The 18964-nt window shown below is 39.2% G+C and overlaps 1 protein-coding gene across 1 annotated transcript; it reads left to right on the forward strand.

The window, feature by feature from the left end:
- The first annotated feature begins 4460 nt into the window (after positions 1–4460).
- LOC140140988 (transcription intermediary factor 1-alpha-like) lies at positions 4461–7665 on the forward strand. Its single transcript, XM_072162762.1, has one exon. The coding sequence runs from the start codon at positions 4662–4664 to the stop codon at positions 6621–6623; it is 1962 nt and encodes a 653-aa protein (XP_072018863.1). The 5' UTR covers positions 4461–4661; the 3' UTR covers positions 6624–7665.
- The last annotated feature ends 11299 nt before the right edge of the window (positions 7666–18964 follow it).

An 18964-nucleotide genomic window follows, 5' to 3' on the forward strand; every position in this document is an offset into this window, starting at 1 on the left:
ATATTTAGATGCTTTGTTTGTGATTTTAACATGTCTGGGTGCAAAGTTATGATAAAAACTGAAAATGGCGGCCATTTTGGACGCCATCTTGGATTTTGGCTACTTAGGATCATTGAAACCTCTTGCAAATGTTTTTAAAACATTCCTTGTACCTCAAAACATATATTTAGATGCTTTGTTTGTGATTTTAACATGTCTGGGGCAAAATTATGATAAAAACTGAAAATGGCGGCCATTTTGGACGCCATCTTGGATTTTGAAGGAAGCACAAGGGGGATTCTCGGGGACTTTTGGAATTTGATTCTATACATATTCCTGGACCTATCCTGAAAAAATCAGCTTGTTATGAGAAATTTTAACCTTTTAATGATATATTATATAAAATATATGATGAGTATATGTACATGTTTTATTATTCCTCATGAAGAAGACAGTGATGTTCAAAATGCACTTTGACCTTTAAGTGTGATCAGTGCATCATTTCAACCTTTCAACAAGGTATAAATTTCACGAATTTGAAACTTCACTTATTAAAGCTACATTACTTGAAGGCATTTATGAGCGCTTACATTTCACTGTAGTTCTGAAGATGCACATCAGGGATACACATAGAGCCTGACTTAGATTGAAAATGAATGTATAATTTGTACACTTATTTATCTATCATTTTATTATGAAATATATTGAATGAAATGTCCAGGTGAAATATATGAAAAGAAATGGTAAAACAACGCATTTTTGTTGACACTTCTTGAGAATTATACATAGGCCTATGATTCAATAACGGTAAACTTATTTTTAACATAAACCCTTTGCGTGCTATCAATACATGTATATGCCCGGGATATTGGCCTAAAGCCTCGCCAAGTTTTAAAAAGCATAAATATAAATAATACTAAGAGCTACTAAGCATGTAGGGGGCCTATTTCATTTTGAAATTGATTTCACTGCATGCGATATGCATAGGCCTAAACGTCAAATAATTATGAAAGCTGAGATTTAAACTTTTTAAAGTAGGCCTACAAACATATCAAATCCCATAGTTCAAGCAACATAAAGATAGCAAAAATCTCAAAATTCATTGCAATGAATTTTGAGATTTTTGCTATCTTTATGTTGCTTGAAAAAGGAAACGAGCATATATCAACACCAGAAATGAATGTTTTGCTTATAAACGGAAATACATCTGGGTGCATGACCCTATAGCTAGTGTGCTACGTGCAATTATACGGTATGTTGCCAAAGAAAAGGCTTTATCAAATCGATAAGGTTAAAAATCGAGAGTCCAGTGCAACACTGCCGCCTTTTCATTAAATGGCTATTTTGAGAAATTCTGGCCTCACAGCCCGGCCCGGCAGCCCGGAGGTCTCAACTTTTGGGAGGAGATGTGCAACTGGAACTCCGAAAATGACCCGACTTTAAACATGTTAAACCAAAATTTGATGAAAAGTGACAAGAAATTATACCCTACTGGAAAATTGTCGCAGATTTTAGCACTTTTTTGAGAAAAATTGAGAAAAACACATTTGTTAAACTACATTGTCATGAAATTCAGAGCTATCAATAAACCAAAATGGCTAAAAATGCACACAGAATCTGCCTGAGAATCTGCTGCACCTCACGCCCCCATACCCTCATTTCCCCAATCCCCAGGCAAACACGTGATTTGCCTATGCTCATTTCCACTACCCCCGGGGGGGGGGCATCACAGGCCTTTGGATTAAGATTTTGTTGTCACTATTTTTTGACAATTTTGGTATACCAAAATCTCATTTTCGCCAAAAATTGAGACGAGGCAGTGCTGCGAGGAGCCCTCGAAATGTATGAAAATAATGAATAATATATAGCCTACACGTCGAATGTCGGTAAAAGGATAATATTCATGATATTACTATGTTTTTTCTGTTGGAATTTTCCTACTTTGGACATCCAGCGATCATGATTAGATATCCAAACGCTTAGGGGTTTGCAATAATCCCGGGCGTGCCAAAATGGGGTTTATCCTTAGTGTAAGGGAGCACGAAATACTATAGGATTAGAGTTAGGGTTAGGAATTATAGGGTTATAGGTTTATGGTAGGGTTAGGGTTAGGATTAGAGTTGGGATTTATTTGGTATTCTCTTACACGAAGGATACACCCAAAATGGCTTTCCCAATTTGCAAACCTAGTCTAAATTACAGTGGGTCTATAAATTGGCACTTCAATATGAAATGGATATAGGTGTAGGGCTGGCCAGTAAGGGACATCCGGTGAGAGAGCAAAATATAAAAAATATGGGGTCATTGCAAGCCTGAGAGCATGATTTTTTGCATTATGTGAGATTAAAAATCAGTATACAAAATATGGGGTTATTGGGTGAGAGAGGGACCGTTAGGATCTAAATAAGGGGGGTGGGGCATTGGGTGAGAATATGATTTTTTTAATGGGGTCTTTGGGTGAGAGCCAAAAGAAGCCTCGAAAATCAGTGATAGACGACTCGTTGCTGTTCAGATGGAAATATTAGAGTCTAGGACTTTGGTAGTCCTGCAAGCATGACAAGCAAGATTTCAGTCTTTATCAGCACACAATAGCATAGCTCCCATTAGGCGCCCCATTCCTTTTTTGAAGGAATTTTTATTTGACTCCTTCAACAACTGCCAAGGCCTCTAATTCTGTGGTCGTGTAATTCTTCTCACCTTTGTGCAAAGCTCTATACCACCATAAGATATGACTCGTTCTGTTCCATCCTGATTCTGAGCCAAAATGAATCATAACCCTACGCCACGGGCATCGGTTTGCAAAATGAATTCCGTGCAATCAAACCTAGGATAGACCAAAATTGGTGCTTCTTGCAACTTTTGTTTGAGTGTTTCAAAAGCAGTTTTGCACTTTTCATCCCAAACGAAGTGCACTTCCTTTCTTGTTAAATTGGTGAGGGGTTCTGCAATCTTACAAAAATCTTTGATGTATTTTTCTGTAGTACCCTACAAAACCCAAAAATGACCTGACCTCAGAGACCTTGGTAGGTGGGGGATACTCCTTTACAATTTTGACTTTGTCAGGATCTGTCGCAACACCATTTTCACTCACGATATGACCTATAGTATTTCACTTCTTTCTGACCAAATGAACATTTCTTTGGTTGTAGTTTTAGACCAGCTTGGCGAAAACGGTCAAACACTTGTTTTAGATGACATAAATGCTCAGAAAATGAATTACTGAAAATGATGACGTCATCCAAATAACATAGAACAAACTGCCAGTTAAGACCTCTCAAAACTTCTTGCATTGCGCGCTGAAACGTGACAGGAGCGTTATGAAGGCCAAATGGCATTCTTTGGAATTCAAATAGGCCGTCTTGTGTCACAAAAGCAGTGAGAGGTTTTGAACTCTCTTCTAAGCCTATTTGCCAATAACCTGAAGCATGGTCTAAAGTTGAGAAGTATTTGGGTTTGGCAGCGCCTAAGCTATCTAGTGCGTCGTTAATGTTTAGCAAAGGAAAATTGTCACGTGGACAAATATCATTCAATTTCTTGAAATTTATCGCAAATCAATAAGACCCTGGTCGAACCTCTAGTTCTCTGGAGATATTTTTTATTAAGGACCATACCAATGCCAAATCTATGATGAAGAGCCGGTGAACCGAACTACCAATCTGAGGGACTACTCTATAACGAGCGGGCCAAGACGCTTCTACCAAGCCCTGTGATTCATCCTGGTACCAACCTCGCCGCCTAAAATATTTAGCGAGTCTTTTTCCCCAAAGCTCTTTATTAGAAATGGTGGAGATGGCCAAGGTGTTTTGATATATATATATCAATGTTATTTTAAAGATCACACTTATATACAAGAAGCAATTTTTACCCAATATATTAATACATCTTGTTTACCCAATATATTATTAAATACATCTTGTTCATCGCCGGCCGAAGACGTCAGCGGAGTACTGAGTGACGCTACGGGCTACCCAATGTTTGAATAATAGAATGAAGTCACTGTTGCAAATTGATTCCTGTATAATACTAACACCTCATCAGGTACACTAGACATGGGTGTTGAACTCGACCATTTTATCAAAACCCCTTGCTCCTAGACTATTATTTATAACGCACACCACCTGATCAATAGCTCACTTTTACATTGCGCATTGGGGAATTCCCCGTAACTCAGTTATTGCATGATCATCAGGCCATCATCGTGATCATGCTATGACTGAGTTACGGGGAATTCCCCTATGTTGTAACAGGTGTTTCTATATTATATTTAAAATAAAAACAATGTCATTATACATGTTGACATACGGTTAGTTAAACTGTGTGGAAATGTGTTACTTTATTTATGTCTACTGTGAGAAGAAGTTGGCATAATTATATAGAGTTAATATCGTTACACCGGAATACTAATACAGTAGAATGAACTTTGGCATATAGAAACACATACTGAGATGTTTCCGGCATTGCACGTCATCCTGGTGTAGATAAGCGTGCAGCCGATACAGATAGATATATATGCCTACTGCAATTACCATCGGGGTCTCAACCTGACTGAAAAAAACTTGCTTTTAATATACTGATCTCCGTCCATGCGCTACCTGGCTTTCTCCAACAAACGACCAAGCCATAGGAACAACTGATAGGAATATCAGTTCGTAACTAAACACCAAACTCAAATTTCTTCAAACATGGCGTCTATGTATGATGATGAATTTCCGGATAATGATAACAACCTAACTTTATGTGAATCATCATCCTTGGAATTAGCAAAGGACGATATCAGCATGGAACTGGAAAAAGACCTCACTTTGCCCGAGAAGCAAGAACTAATCAGCGAGAAGACTGATAATCATACAGACCTTACATTGTGTGGAATTTGCCTTGCTACAATGGACAATCCAAAAGCATTGCCATGCTTACATTCATTCTGCTTTGGTTGCATTGATGAATGGGTGAAAGAACATATTGATATTGATGTGACTGATATTAACATTGATGATGACGTCACACATTTTAGATGTCCAGTGTGCAAAGAGGATTTTCAACTTCCATCAGACGGAGTAACAGGATTGAGAAGTAATTTTTTCGTCACCAAATTAAAGGAAAAGCACGATTTACAGGTGGAGTTGGAAAAAGACAAGCACTCATGCACATGCTGTGGTAATCTCGATAACATCGCCAAGGCTCGCTGCTGTGATTGTAACGAATATCTCTGCGACAAATGTGTGCAAATTCACAAAACTCTGAAGGCACTGAGAGATCATAAAGTGTACTCTTTGGAAGATATCCAATCCGGCTTAGTGAACATCAACAAAATTCACAGCGAAGAATACTGTAGAAGACATAAAAATCAGATCCTTTGGTTTTACTGCGAGACCTGTGGATTGTCGATTTGTCGCGATTGTACTGTTATTGAGCATCCCGCCTCTTCCCATCAACTTGTGAATCTGGAAGATATTGCGAAAAAACAAGCCACGAATATCCAAGAATTGTCATCCAACTGTAAGAAAGTTGTTCCGGAAATCGTCTCGGCCATCAACACAACTGATGATATCGGAATCAAGTTGACGGAAGCATTAGAAACGGCAAAGTCCGACATCACATGTGCTGTGTCTAAAGTACGAGATCATTTCTTGGCAACTCTAAAGGTTAAAGAGGATGATCTGCTGAACAAATTAAGCCAAATTGGAGATGATCACAAAGCAGAGATCATGAAAAGAAAAGAGATACTTGAGTCTCAGCAGTCAAGACTGAAGAGAGCAATACACATTGCAGATAAGTTGACGGAGAGTGAATCTCCATATGATATGGCTACTATGCATAAGACTCTTGCAGATTCTATGAAGAAACTGATCGACATGAAAGCGGTTGCTATGCAAGTAGAATTTGCAGATGTCAGATTCACAGAAAGCCCAGACTGCTTGCAAGATAGTGTACCTGCAGAGCTTGGCACCATTACCCATGGCACTGATGAACCCGCAGATTCAGATCAGCTTTCGGGTTCAAATCATGATATAGAAACATTTCAGGAAAATTACGAAATTGCCGAATTGCCTCGAGCGCTGTTTGCTGAGCCGGTTGAGAGTACCACGTGGGATCTAACTCAAGAAGACCGCCAACTTACATCTCGGAATGTGTCAAAAACGCAACATGATAAGGACAGCCTCAGAGACCGGATAGAACCGCGTCCACCATCACTTGCTGATGTCGTACCACCTTGGCGTTCTCCAGAAGTCCACCAAACGGCATCTCGAAGTGTAGTGCGACTTGATGAGAAGCCAAGAGACTGCAACTGGCCGAGAAGAGACGCACCGCGGGACGGTTTTCTAGAAGTCAACCAAACAACATCTCAAAGTGTACCAAAAGCGCGACTTTGTAATGAGGAGCCGAGTTCGAAAGACATCAGCTGGAGAAGAGACGCATCGCGGCGTTCCCAAGAAGACCAAACAACACCTCGAAGTGTAGGCCTACCGGTACCACTGCCACAATCACGATTTGAGGAGAGAGTCCTACCACCAATGCCAATGGCAATACCGTGGCATTCTAATGATGAAAAAGACCCTGCTATTCATTACTATCGCGAGGACAAAACTGACGAAATTCCATACGCGTACAGAAAAAAGAAAACCTCGAAAAAGGGTAAGCGGTAATTGGAAAGAGGACAGCTAAAGAGACAATCAGACATTTCTTGTATCAAAAACAATCGTTTAACCATGCTAACTGTTATACTTTGTCCGGGACTTTGTCATCAGACATTGCAAATAATTTAATAATTAAGTATAGTATAAAGCAATGATAAGTGCAAGTGTTATTTGCTATTTCAGCGTCAATGGTCGGGTATACGGCATAATACCGTACGAACGCTAACACCTGACCATTGACGCTGAAATAGCAAATAATTATACATGTTCTTAAACATGTATAGTTTCGAATTCATGCCCCCCCGAAGAAAAGTTCCTGGTGCTGCCACTGAGTACCTGACTTTTATTGAAGGAACTGTTGAGAATCGAATCGTTATTCTAAAAACTTAATTTGGTCAGTAGAGGGCAGCTAAGGGCATTGCTGGGGTAGGGGTGGTGATATTGAACAAATATGAAAATGGGGGTCCAGGGGGAAGAGGCCCTTCTTGATGGGGTAAAAGAGCCAAAAATGAAATTTAAATTTCTTTCTTTAGGGCTGCTGGAAAAGGCTAATTTTGACAAATGAAAATGAACCAGTATCAAAATACTTATCCTCATTTTATTTCAAAATCATGGGAGCAACTTGAATGTATGTGACATCAAGTCAATTTTGTGCGTCCATAATTTATAGATGTGTATAATAAATATTACATGTAGTTACTTCAAGTAATTGTGTATGTTTTGTGTAAATTGTAAAATTACTTGAGTAATTGAGTTGTAATTCTGTCTCGAACTTAATTTCAGAACATTAAAAATTATAGATATATTTCACATTCGGAATGATTTTTAAGTGAAATCATGGAAAATTCTCATTTTTGTTTTAAAAACAAAAATGACAAAAGATAACTTTATTAAAGAAGTAAAAGTTTGTATTATTAAATTGATTGAGCTTTTGATCTATAAAACTTTTGTTTATGTATAAAGTATGAAATTGCGACTACATATTGGTTATTGCAATAAAGGCATAAAATGCACATTTATTGTATTCTTTGTATTCTTTGTATTTGTCTTGGCTTGTACTGTTTTATGATGTTAAATAAAAATTCCTTTAAAAAAGGAATAGGGCGCCCAATGGGAGCTTTGACGTGATGTGCTGAAATTCGGGGGGGGGGGGCACTTCCACTTTAATAAGGCCAGATTAAAACCTTTCTCAAAGCTGTCGCACGCATTAGCAAAAATTGTGCCTGTTATCCTCTCTCTTTTTTAAACAAAAGCGAAAATAAATTTGATTTTTATGTGAAATTGACAAATTGATGTTTCACTTTTATTCATTCAATGTTTTGATATGGAAATATAACAGAGAATTTGTAGCAGTTCGATCATTTGCAACATGCTTTTTGCGCAAAATGTTTGTCCCAAAGCCTAGGCTCTACTGACATAAAAAAAAAAAAAAAGTTTAAAAAGTAAAAGAAAACCGCATTCAGCATTTGATTTTCAATTCCTGACAAACTTTGAGGCACGGGTTTTTTCTTAAATTGGCCTAATTGTAATGCCCTCTGTTCAAATCGGCCATCTTAAGAACGAATTAGGTGTAGGGGCCTACATGTTTTATTTTTCCTCATGAAAATAAAGAAGTCAGTGATGTTCAAATGCACTTTGACCTTTAAGTGTGATCAGTGCATCATTTCAACCTTTCAACAAGGTATAAATTTCACGAATTTGAAACTTCACTTATTAAAGCTACATACTTGAAGGCATATATTGATATGAGCGCTTAGTGTAGTTCTGAAGACATGCGCGTATTTTTTTGGGGGCGCCAGCCCCCCGGGGTCAAAGCAGGGGGCGGCCAAATCGAAGGGACGGCGGAAAGAAGGGGCGGAAAAAAGAGGGGCGGCGGAAGAAGAAGGGACGGCAAAAAGAATTAGTAAAGAAAAAAGGGCGGAAAATGTGAAAAAATTGTACTATACATCAAAATGTGTTGCTTTTGGGGCGGTTGCACCTATAAATCCTTTTTTTTTTTTTGCTCTTCACTTTTTCAAACGACCGTAAAAAATTGGGGCAACCGTTTCGGGCTGTTGAGGAAGGGGCGGCAAAATTGGATTTTCTTCAGCCCCCCGGGGAAGGGGCGGCCACGGTACGCCACTGGAAGATGCACATCAGGGATGCACATAGAGTCTGACTTAGATTGGAAATCAATGTATAATTTGTATACTAATTTGTCTATCATTTTATTATGAAATATATTGAATGAAATGTCCAGGTGAAATATATGAAAACAAATGGTAAAACAATACTTTTTGTTGACACTTCTAGACAATTATACATGATTCAATAACATAAACCCTTTGCGTGCTAATAATACATGTATATGCCCGGGATATTATTGGCCTAAAGCCTCGCCAAGTTTTTAAAAGCAAAAATATAATATAAGTATGTAGGGGGCCTATGTCATTTTGAAATTGATTTCACTGCATGCATAGGCCTAAACGTCAAATAATTATGAAAGCTGAGATTTAAACTTTTTAAAGTAGGCCTACAAACATATCAAATCCCATAGTTCATTGGTTTGGGATTTATGAATTTTGAGATTTTTGCTATCTTTATGTTGCTTGAAAAAGGAAACGAGCGTACATCAACACCAGAAATGAATGTTGTGCTTATAAACGGAAATACATCTGGGTGCATGACCCTATAGCTAGTGTGCTACGTGCAATTATACGGTATGTTGCCAAAGAAAAGGCTTTATCAAATCGAGCAGGTTAAAAATCGCGAGTCCAGTGCAACACTGCCGCCTTTTCATTTTGGCTATTTTGAGAAATTCTGGCCTCACAGCCCGGCCCGGGGGTCTCAACTTTTGGGAGGAGATGTGTAGCTGGAACTCCGGCAAATGACCCGACTTTAAACCAAAATTTGATGAAAAGTGACAAGAAATTATACCTACCAATTTTGGCAAATTGTCGTAAATTTTAGCACTTTTTTGAGAAAAGTTGAGAAAAACACATTTGTTCAATAAACTACATTGCCATGAAATTCAGAGCTATCAATAAACCAAAATGGCTAAAAATGCACACAGAATCTGCCCAAGAATCTGCTGCACCTCACGCCCCCATACCCTCATTTCCCCAGACAAACAAGTAATTTGCCTATGCTCATTTCCACTACACCCCACACCCCACCCCGGGGGGGCTCACAGGCCTCATTTTGTTGTCACTATTTTTTGATAATTTTGGTATACCAAAATCTCATTTTCGCCAAAAATTGAGACGAGGCTATGTTGCGAAGAGCCCTCGAAATGTATGAAAATAATGAATAATATACACGTCGAATTTAGGGTTTTCTATGTTAAAAGGATAATTACTATGTTTTTTTGTTGGAATTTTTTCACTTTGGACATCCAGCGATCATGATTAGAAATCCAAACGCTTAGGGGTTTGCAATAATCCCGGGCGTGACAGAATGGGGTTTATCCTTAGTGTAAGGGAGCGCGAAATACTAATAGGATTAGAGTTAGGGTTAGGGTTAGGAATTATAGGGTTATAGGTTTATGGTAGGGTTAGGATTAGAGTTGGGATTTATTTGGTATTCTCTTACACGAAGGATACACGCAAAATGGCTTTCCCAATTTGCAAACATAGTCTAAATTACAGTGGGTCTATAAATTATACAAGGTGTCCCATAAAAAGTGGGTTCAAACAAATGTGGTGATATTTTGAAAAGTGTTCAGGGTATATAAACATGATAAAAAGCTATAAAACATACGTAAGGTTTTATTCCGGGGTATGATTAATAACTTCAGACAATATACGTGCCCCCCGCGCCCCTATGACGCTACGCCACTGAATGTTGTATGTGACTATTTATAGTAAGATAGGCGTAGATCGGCCCCCAATATTTTGCCAGGGGGTGCATACAATCATCAATCATCCCCTCTTCCCCCCTCCCCAATGTTTACGCCTGTATGTGGTTTTCTGACCAGATTAACCTCATATTTGACCATTTTAGGCCCAAAATTGCAACTTGAATATTTCATCAGTTTAGCTTTAATATGCCAAAAGGGGTCTCAACTTTTGGGAGGAGATGTGTAGCTGGAACTCCGGCAAATGACCCGACTTTAAACCAAAATTTGATGAAAAGTGACAAGAAATTATACCTACCAATTTTGGCAAATTGTCGTAAATTTTAGCACTTTTTTGAGAAAAGTTGAGAAAACACATTTGTTCAATAAACTACATTGCCATGAAATTCAGAGCTATCAATAAACCAAAATGGCTAAAATGCACACAGAATCTGCCCAAGAATCTGCTGCACCTCACGCCCCCATCCCCTCATTTCCCCAGCCACACAAGTAATTTGCCTATGCTCATTTCCACTACACCCCACACCCCACCCTGGGGGCTCACAGGCCTCATTTTGTTGTCACTATTTTTGATAATTTTGGTATACCAAAATCTCATTTTCATAAAAAATTGAGACGAGGCTATGTTGCGAAGAGCCCTCGAAATGTATGAAAATAATGAATAATATACACGTCGAATTTAGGGTTTTCTATGTTAAAAGGATAATTACTATGTTTTTTCTGTTGGAATTTTTTCACTTTGGACATCCAGCGATCATGATTAGAAATCCAAACGCTTAGGGGTTTGCAATAATCCCGGGCGTGACAGAATGGGGTTTATCCTTAGTGTAAGGGAGCGCGAAATACTAATAGGATTAGAGTTAGGGTTAGGGTTAGGAATTATAGGGTTATAGGTTTATGGTAGGGTTAGGATTAGAGTTGGGATTTATTTGGTATTCTCTTACACGAAGGATACACGCAAAATGGCTTTCCCAATTTGCAAACATAGTCTAAATTACAGTGGGTCTATAAATTATACAAGGTGTCCCATAAAAAGTGGGTTCAAACAAATGTGGTGATATTTTGAAAAGTGTTCAGGGTATATAAACATGATAAAAAGCTATAAAACATACGTAAGGTTTTATTCCGGGGTATGATTAATAACTTCAGACAATATACGTGCCCCCGCGCCCCTATGACGCTACGCCACTGAATGTTGTATGTGACTATTTATAGTAAGATAGGCGTAGATCGGCCCCCAATATTTTGCCAGGGGGTGCATACAATCATCAATCATCCCCTCTTCCCCCCTCCCCAATGTTTACGCCTGTATGTGGTTTTCTGACCAGATTAACCTCATATTTGACCATTTTAGGCCCAAAATTGCAACTTGAATATTTCATCAGTTTAGCTTTAATATGCCAAAAGTTTTCGCACGCTTCGCGCGCATTTACCATAAACTTATTCTGTCGTCAAAAGGTGCCGGATTCACTATACTTCAAGAAATTTACTCGAACCCCAACCCCCAATGTCAAAACGAAATCTACGCCACTGATTTTACGCAAGGTTCAGTCAACATTTGGGATATAAATCAACATCCTCAGTCCAACATTCGCCTTTTTGCTGATGACGGTATTGTGTTCAAAGAAGTCGCCTCTCCATCTGATCATAACATCCTCCAGCACGATCTTGAAAGCTTGGCTATTTGGACAGATACATGGCTAATGTCCTTCAATGTTGGAAAGTGTGCCATCATGTCAGTGACCTTGAAGAAAAAACCCAGCATCTACCGATATTCCATCAATGGAGAAGAGCTGCAGAGAGTTTCATAGCACGACTATCTCGGCATCACCATTTCAGATAATTTGAATTGGTCAGCCCATTGTCAAGAGACTGCAGCCAAAGCAAGTCGCACCTTTGGTATGCTCAGAAGAACACTTTCTCCATGTAAGAAGTGAAGTCAAAGCCAGAGACTATCATTCCTGAGTTAAACCGCAACTGGAATATGGAAGCGAAACATGAAACCACTCAGATGTTCAGCGCCTCAAAAGTACCCAGCGCCAGGCTGCGCGTTTCGTCTTCCAAGACTTCCGCAGGACCTCCTCTGTCTCAGAAATGATTCAGAAGCTTGGTTGGGATAGCCTCCATGTCAGACATCTCTACTACCAATCAATCAATTATCAACATCAACCTGCCTCCATGTTATCAGTGCATCTCATCCTCCATCCTGCATAACCGGCCTTTGTGTTATCGCCAATAGTGCAACCGACCATAGATGTCTATATAACTACTCATTCTTACCAAGGACAATCCGCATTTTGAACAATCTCCCCGAATCAGCTGTGTGTGAGCCCTCCATCTGTGCTTTTAAGCCCATAGCACTGAGTTCAATCGGTGCTATGTCGCCACACCAGCCAGCCTGAAGACACTCTAAGCCAGTCAGCCTACTTTTTACTTGCACGTTAAGTTCCTGATGTACAGCACCAAATATATGTTTTTTGCACGGGCACCACACCGACTGTGTGGTCACATTATCCCACTTCCAGTTTAGCTCAAAGAGCTGCTATAAGAAGTTCTCCACTGAAGCCTGAAGATTACTGGTACTATACACCCCTGCATATGCCTTCCTCACGATGTGTTTGGGGCCTCCAAATTTTGGCCTGGCCCAGGGCCCCCCAAAAGGTAAATCCGGCCCTGTGAGCAAGCATTCTGACCACGTTGAATCCACCGGTTCTCGTCCGATCACCGATCGAAGTCATCTGTGGACAGAAAACGACCTCACTTTAAATTGCATTATTGATATATATATAATTGTTTATCTTTGCAGTACCTTTTTTTTTTTTTGGGGGCACGCATATATCTCATATCAATATTATCACGGGGAATGAACTCTGTAACATTTGTCATACAAAACACAAATAGCAATATTTACTTAAGTCCTATGACAAATAATTGATATGTAATCTTTTTAAAATGAATACATTGATGTACTTTGTAATTTGCACAATACAATCCGTGTCTGACATTTTCCCCTCAAAGATATCGAATGAGTAGGCGGAATCAGTGCTATAAACTGGTACAATAGTAAATAAGTAATGGACGATTCATTACAAAGTCATGTGGAAGCGAACTCTTAAATATGTCAATCCAGATGTCGTTTTCAAATATGTTATCCGAGGCAGAGGAGGAGCTACAATGTCCATGTTGTCATGAGTTGTTTACCTCACCTCATAATCCAAAAATCCTACCAGATTGTCAGCATGTTGTATGCGAAAAATGTCTGCCTGACGTCGTCCAACAATTCGGCAAATGTCCAGAATGTCGCATGGCAATTAAGGTACCGATAGCCGCGATACAGACCAATATGAAACTGCGGAATCTTGCAGAAATTGCGCAACGACAAAAACAGAACGAGGCGACGGCAGCGTCGAACGTTTTAAGATGCAGAGAAACCGCTACTGGAATGATCAAAATATGGGAAGGTATGGAGCCTATACAATGTAGTCACAAAAAGGAAGCGACTTTTTTCTGTTTCACGTGCGATAAACCAATCTGTCCAAAATGTCTCGAACACGGACATCAATTACACGATTATGAAACTCCTGGGAAAATGGAGGAAGAAATCGACAGAATGGTACAAGAGATTGCTGATGCAGGACACATCCTGGACACTCGAATCACAGAGTGTATCAAGCAGAGACATGATGTAGAAAATGCATGTAAAAATGAAGAGAGATTGATTGACAAAAGCGTCCAAGAACACATTGAAGAATGTAGAAGAAGAGGTGGTAACCTAAAGAATGATCTTAAGGAAGAAACGGAGGACTCCATAAACAAACTTATTCAAGGCGAACACGTATTAAGAGAGAAAAAGGACCGTAACAACGCATTGTGTTTGGAAGTAGCAAATAGGAACACTATGTCTGGTGATTCAGCATCTGCCCAAACATTAGAGATATCAGAACTGATCAAACAGAAAGCCAGCCTAAAAAAGGAAATTCAACAACACCTCGAGACGTTGCGAGAGCAAAACCTACCGACAACGTTTGACGATGACGAATTGCATATCCCCATTCCGCATTATGTGGGAATGCCCGCGATTGAGCCCGACATTGGAAACTATGTGGAAACTCGGCTTGATAAACTTGGAGTGATTAACGATAATTTTCTGGATGCCTGTAGTATATCATCATCCAGGAACATCTTAGCGATCGCTGATCAAAAACAACATCGGATCGCGGTTTTTCATCGCGAAGGTAATGGGATTCAGAGAGCTATGAATATTCAGCTCCAATCAATGTCCAATCAGGAGCCTCCTCAAGACGTCGCAGTACTAGCAGACGGTTCTTTCGCTTTGGCGCGAAAAGTCGGCATCGAAATGTATTCGTCGGTGGGACGGTACCAAGAAACAGTAACTACAAATACCGGACGTGCAGATAAAACAACTGGAATTTGTAGCGTAGCTGCAATAGAAAGTAAACCTAATTGGTTTTACGCCGGCGACGTTCAAAGAAATGAAATAACAGAACATAATGCAAAACGAGAGGGTATCCGAGTCATCAAGATACTTTCCGACACACGACCAATCCGCATGGCAGTCATAACACCATCCCAAGTGGTGATAACCGACTCCAAGAAAGGAAAGGTCGAGATACTTGATTTGAGTACGCCAAATGCAAATTCGGTCCTGATCATTGATGCACAAGAAGCACGCGGCGTGTCATACGATTACAAATCGAACTGCTTGCTCGTTTGTAGGAGTAAACGTACCAGAAGAAACATCCCGGAAGTTGTGTTAAAGAACAGCGGTGAGATTACGCAGTATTGTGCCGTTACTGGAAGGCTTGTTGGAAGTCTTGCGGAAGGCTTGTATTTCCCCAGCGGACAGATTATCACAGATAATGGAATTTTGCACGTAACAGACATGAAAAATATTGTGGCATACAAACTTATCCATGAGGAGAGATTTTGCTAGTGACAGTATCTGTTAGTGGTAGGTAAATCTACTGCGCCGGCTTGAATTTTCCTTGCGGACAGTTTGTCACAGAATACGGAATTCTGGTCGTAACATTGTGGTGATATACATACTTAAGCACGAGAAGATCTAGAATATGATTAATCATCCACATTTAGCATGTTCAGTGTAAATATCAATGTTGATTTGCTGGTGAACAGTCCCCAGGAGCAGCAGCCTGACATGAATTATAATGGTGTTACTAATAATTGAATACATGAATACAAAACCCACCCAAGTCCATGGGAAGTGATTTTGGGAGAAAAACCTGTGTATCATTTTAATTCCTTCAGTTATATTTACCTGGTCAATATGGTAAGTTTTACGGGCAAATGAGTGGGTTAAACTGTATTAAGTATGACGATTAGCATTTCAGGGACTTCGTGGGGTTCATTTTAAATTTTGGACTTGGGTGGTTTTTTGAATCATATACAAAAACAACAATGTTTGAATGAGATTACCACTAGTAAGCTAATACAAAATAAAGCACACAGGTATGTATAATGTTGATAAGCATTCTGCCATGTAATATAAACCACACACTTTCCTTTATTAAACCCATTTTTTTCAAAAGTCACTCTCCAGCAATGAGTGTGTTACAAGCGGACTTTTATACATACTGGATTTCAATCAATGTGTTACAAGACTCAAATCATGGACTTTGGTGGTTATTTCATACATGCTATTTTTCACATGCTCAATAGACACAGTGGAGGAATTTGAGTTGTTTTTTCATACATATGACAGGCCTATGCATAGCAACAAATTCCCATGCCTAACTCAATTTGGCCACAGTATGGACTTGGGTGGGTTTTGTATTCATATATTCAATTGTCGGATCAAAACTGGCTTGAAATCTTTTAAATGTTTCTTGCTCTAGAACTTATATTATTAGTTGCAGAGCAGCATGAAAAATATTTTAAGCCATTATACCGACATTAGTATTGTTAACCTGCATCTTTTTTCTTAATCTGAATACCTGATACGTTTCAGAGAAAACTTATTGAAAATGTTTAAATAAATACATCAGAACAGTAGAGACAGCCACGACTATCATTGTTAAATTAAAGCTTCACTTTTGACAAATTAATTAAGACTGATATTTATATATATAAACACATCAGCAACAAAATAGTTTGGTGCGATTTGAAAAGTTCAAATGTAATTATTGCATCGCCTAACATGTTCCACTCACCTGAAGTCAGCGGCGGTCAGTGCGTGCTATCGGTCGGTAATTAAGACCGCGGCTTTTTCAAACTAGAGAGCACTTCGCATGGTCGATGCCATTCTACGGTGGCGAAACCGGGGGGCAGTGGTCCCTCCACCTTTTGACCGGGGCCTGCCCCTCCCCACTTTAACCCAAATTGTAATGTGTGTATCATGTCTGGGTGAACATAAATTATCAAATCTTTATTCTAGGCCCTTAACAAACTTAAAGAAAGTGTAAAAATGAGGCACGAAATGGCTTCAATTGGACCTTCATTTTGCAAAATTTTCCAACTCCCCTGTGTTAATACATAGTGTGTATGGATAAACAATTTCCCCTTTTCGCTTCTGCTATGGACACCCAACACTACTAAAAGCAATCATTTATACAATAATAGTGAAAATTTGTCCACGGATGCTTGAAATTTGGGCCTTCATTTCACCCATTTTCGGATTTTCAAACTAAAATTGTACACAATAGTAGTGCCAGAATGCTCCACCAAATGGCTTCAACTGGACCTTCAGTTTGCAAAAGTTTCTCACTTCTGAGGGGGGGCACATCCCCTCAGACAACCCCTGCTTTCGCCCTTTTTGTTTCTGCTTTGGACACCCGACACTTAATGTTTACATTAATAATGTATACAGTTAATAATAGTGAGAACTTGTCTACGAATGGCTTTAATAGGCCTAGCTTAATTTCACCAATTTTCGGCTTTTTCAAACTCAAATTGTACCAAAATAGTCCACCAAATGGTTTCAATTGGGCCTCCATTTGGCAAAAGTTTCGCACTTCTCAGGGGGGCACATCCCTCCAGAAACCCCCCTGCGTCGCGCAAGCTTCGCGGCCATTATTTCGATTTTTTACACCACCCTGACTAGCCCCCCACCCCGGAGGGGGTTCTCCTTGGTTGAAGGTGTACGGGGATGTGCCACGGTTTTGGGGTACCTTTTCAGCAATTTTGGTATATCGATGGGTGGGTTTTCAGTGGAGACCAATGCGCCCAATTGGGCGCATTTGGGCAAAAATGCCCCTAAAACCGCCCAATTGGGGCAAATTTGGGTGCTTTTTGGGTGTATTTTGTGAAAAATTGGTATACAGATGGGTGGCAAAAACAGCAAAAAGTAGGTATAGAGAAAGTCAGCATCCGAAAGTCTGCGTGGCACATCCCCGTAATTTTTTTTTTCGAAGAACCCCCCCGGGCCCCCACTTTCAAAATCGTTCCGCCGCCGCTGATGCCATTACAACCCATGCAATCATATCGATACAAGTGTTATCAAATATCTTAGCATCCTCCATTTACACGTTTTATGACATTTTTAATATATAGATATCCACAAAAAGCTTATTCCCAAACATGGTAAATGGAAGGTTAATTCTGCCCTCTATAATGGGCTATTCCAGAAATTAACGGCACCTACCCTATAGAAGACTTGGGATTCCCAAAATAAATTTTTTTTGATTTACGAGGTCAGATGTGTCAAATTTGTCTTCTATAGGGTATGTACCTTTTATTTCTGTAATAGCCCATACAGAGCAGGGTCACGTGACACAAAACTTCGGACGTTCTGAGAGGTTGCATATCAATCTTCTGTCACAGTTCAATAACAGAGATTCAAGAGTGATGCTAAAGCAGCAGGCAGAGTTGGGGGTATGAGGCTATTATTGAGTTAGTTTCCAATATTCTAATAAAGTTTGGTTATTTCTTCATCATATAGGCCTTAATTTAGACGAAATTAGGATTAGGGTTAGGGTTAGGGTTATTAGAAGGATAATGGTTAGGTTTGGGTTCGGATTAACGTATACGAAATCATTTACGTGGAGTATCAACTTAGTTTTTTTTCCGTTTTTTTTATTAAGCATATATAAAGATTTTAAAAAACGAGTTTGAAGAAAATTTATCTTCGAGTACCAATTTTTTTTCTTGAGAAAAAGGCAGTTTTGTGATTTTTCTTCCATAGATGACAATGTTAAAACTATTTTGTTTTTATCCGTTTGTCAAAATGGAGACTCGGATGGCTTTCAAAATAGAGTACCACGTGCCCACGGATATGATGATTGATATAAAAAGTTTGAAATTGACAACCAAAATCAGAAATATTTTTCATTTTATACCAAGAGAGATTTTCCAATTCAGAACAAAATATTTGATGTGCATTTGACGAAAAATGTCAATTTTAAGCTGTTGAAATCCAAAACGGAAACAAATTTCGTTCCTTCAGGTTGCAAGAGATACGATGTGCATAGAAATGGTCAAAGAGTGTGCTTTTCTAGCACTTTGGAGAAAATCATATTTTCAAATTAATGCAGATATCCCG

The sequence above is a fragment of the Amphiura filiformis genome, chromosome 19 (genome assembly GCF_039555335.1).
Source record: "Amphiura filiformis chromosome 19, Afil_fr2py, whole genome shotgun sequence".
Lineage (NCBI taxonomy): Eukaryota > Metazoa > Echinodermata > Ophiuroidea > Amphilepidida > Amphiuridae > Amphiura > Amphiura filiformis.

Coding starts and splice junctions, on each gene's coding strand:
- LOC140140988 (XM_072162762.1), top strand. CDS start 4,662: ATGGCGTCTATGTATGATGATGAATTTCCGGATAATGATAACAACCTA.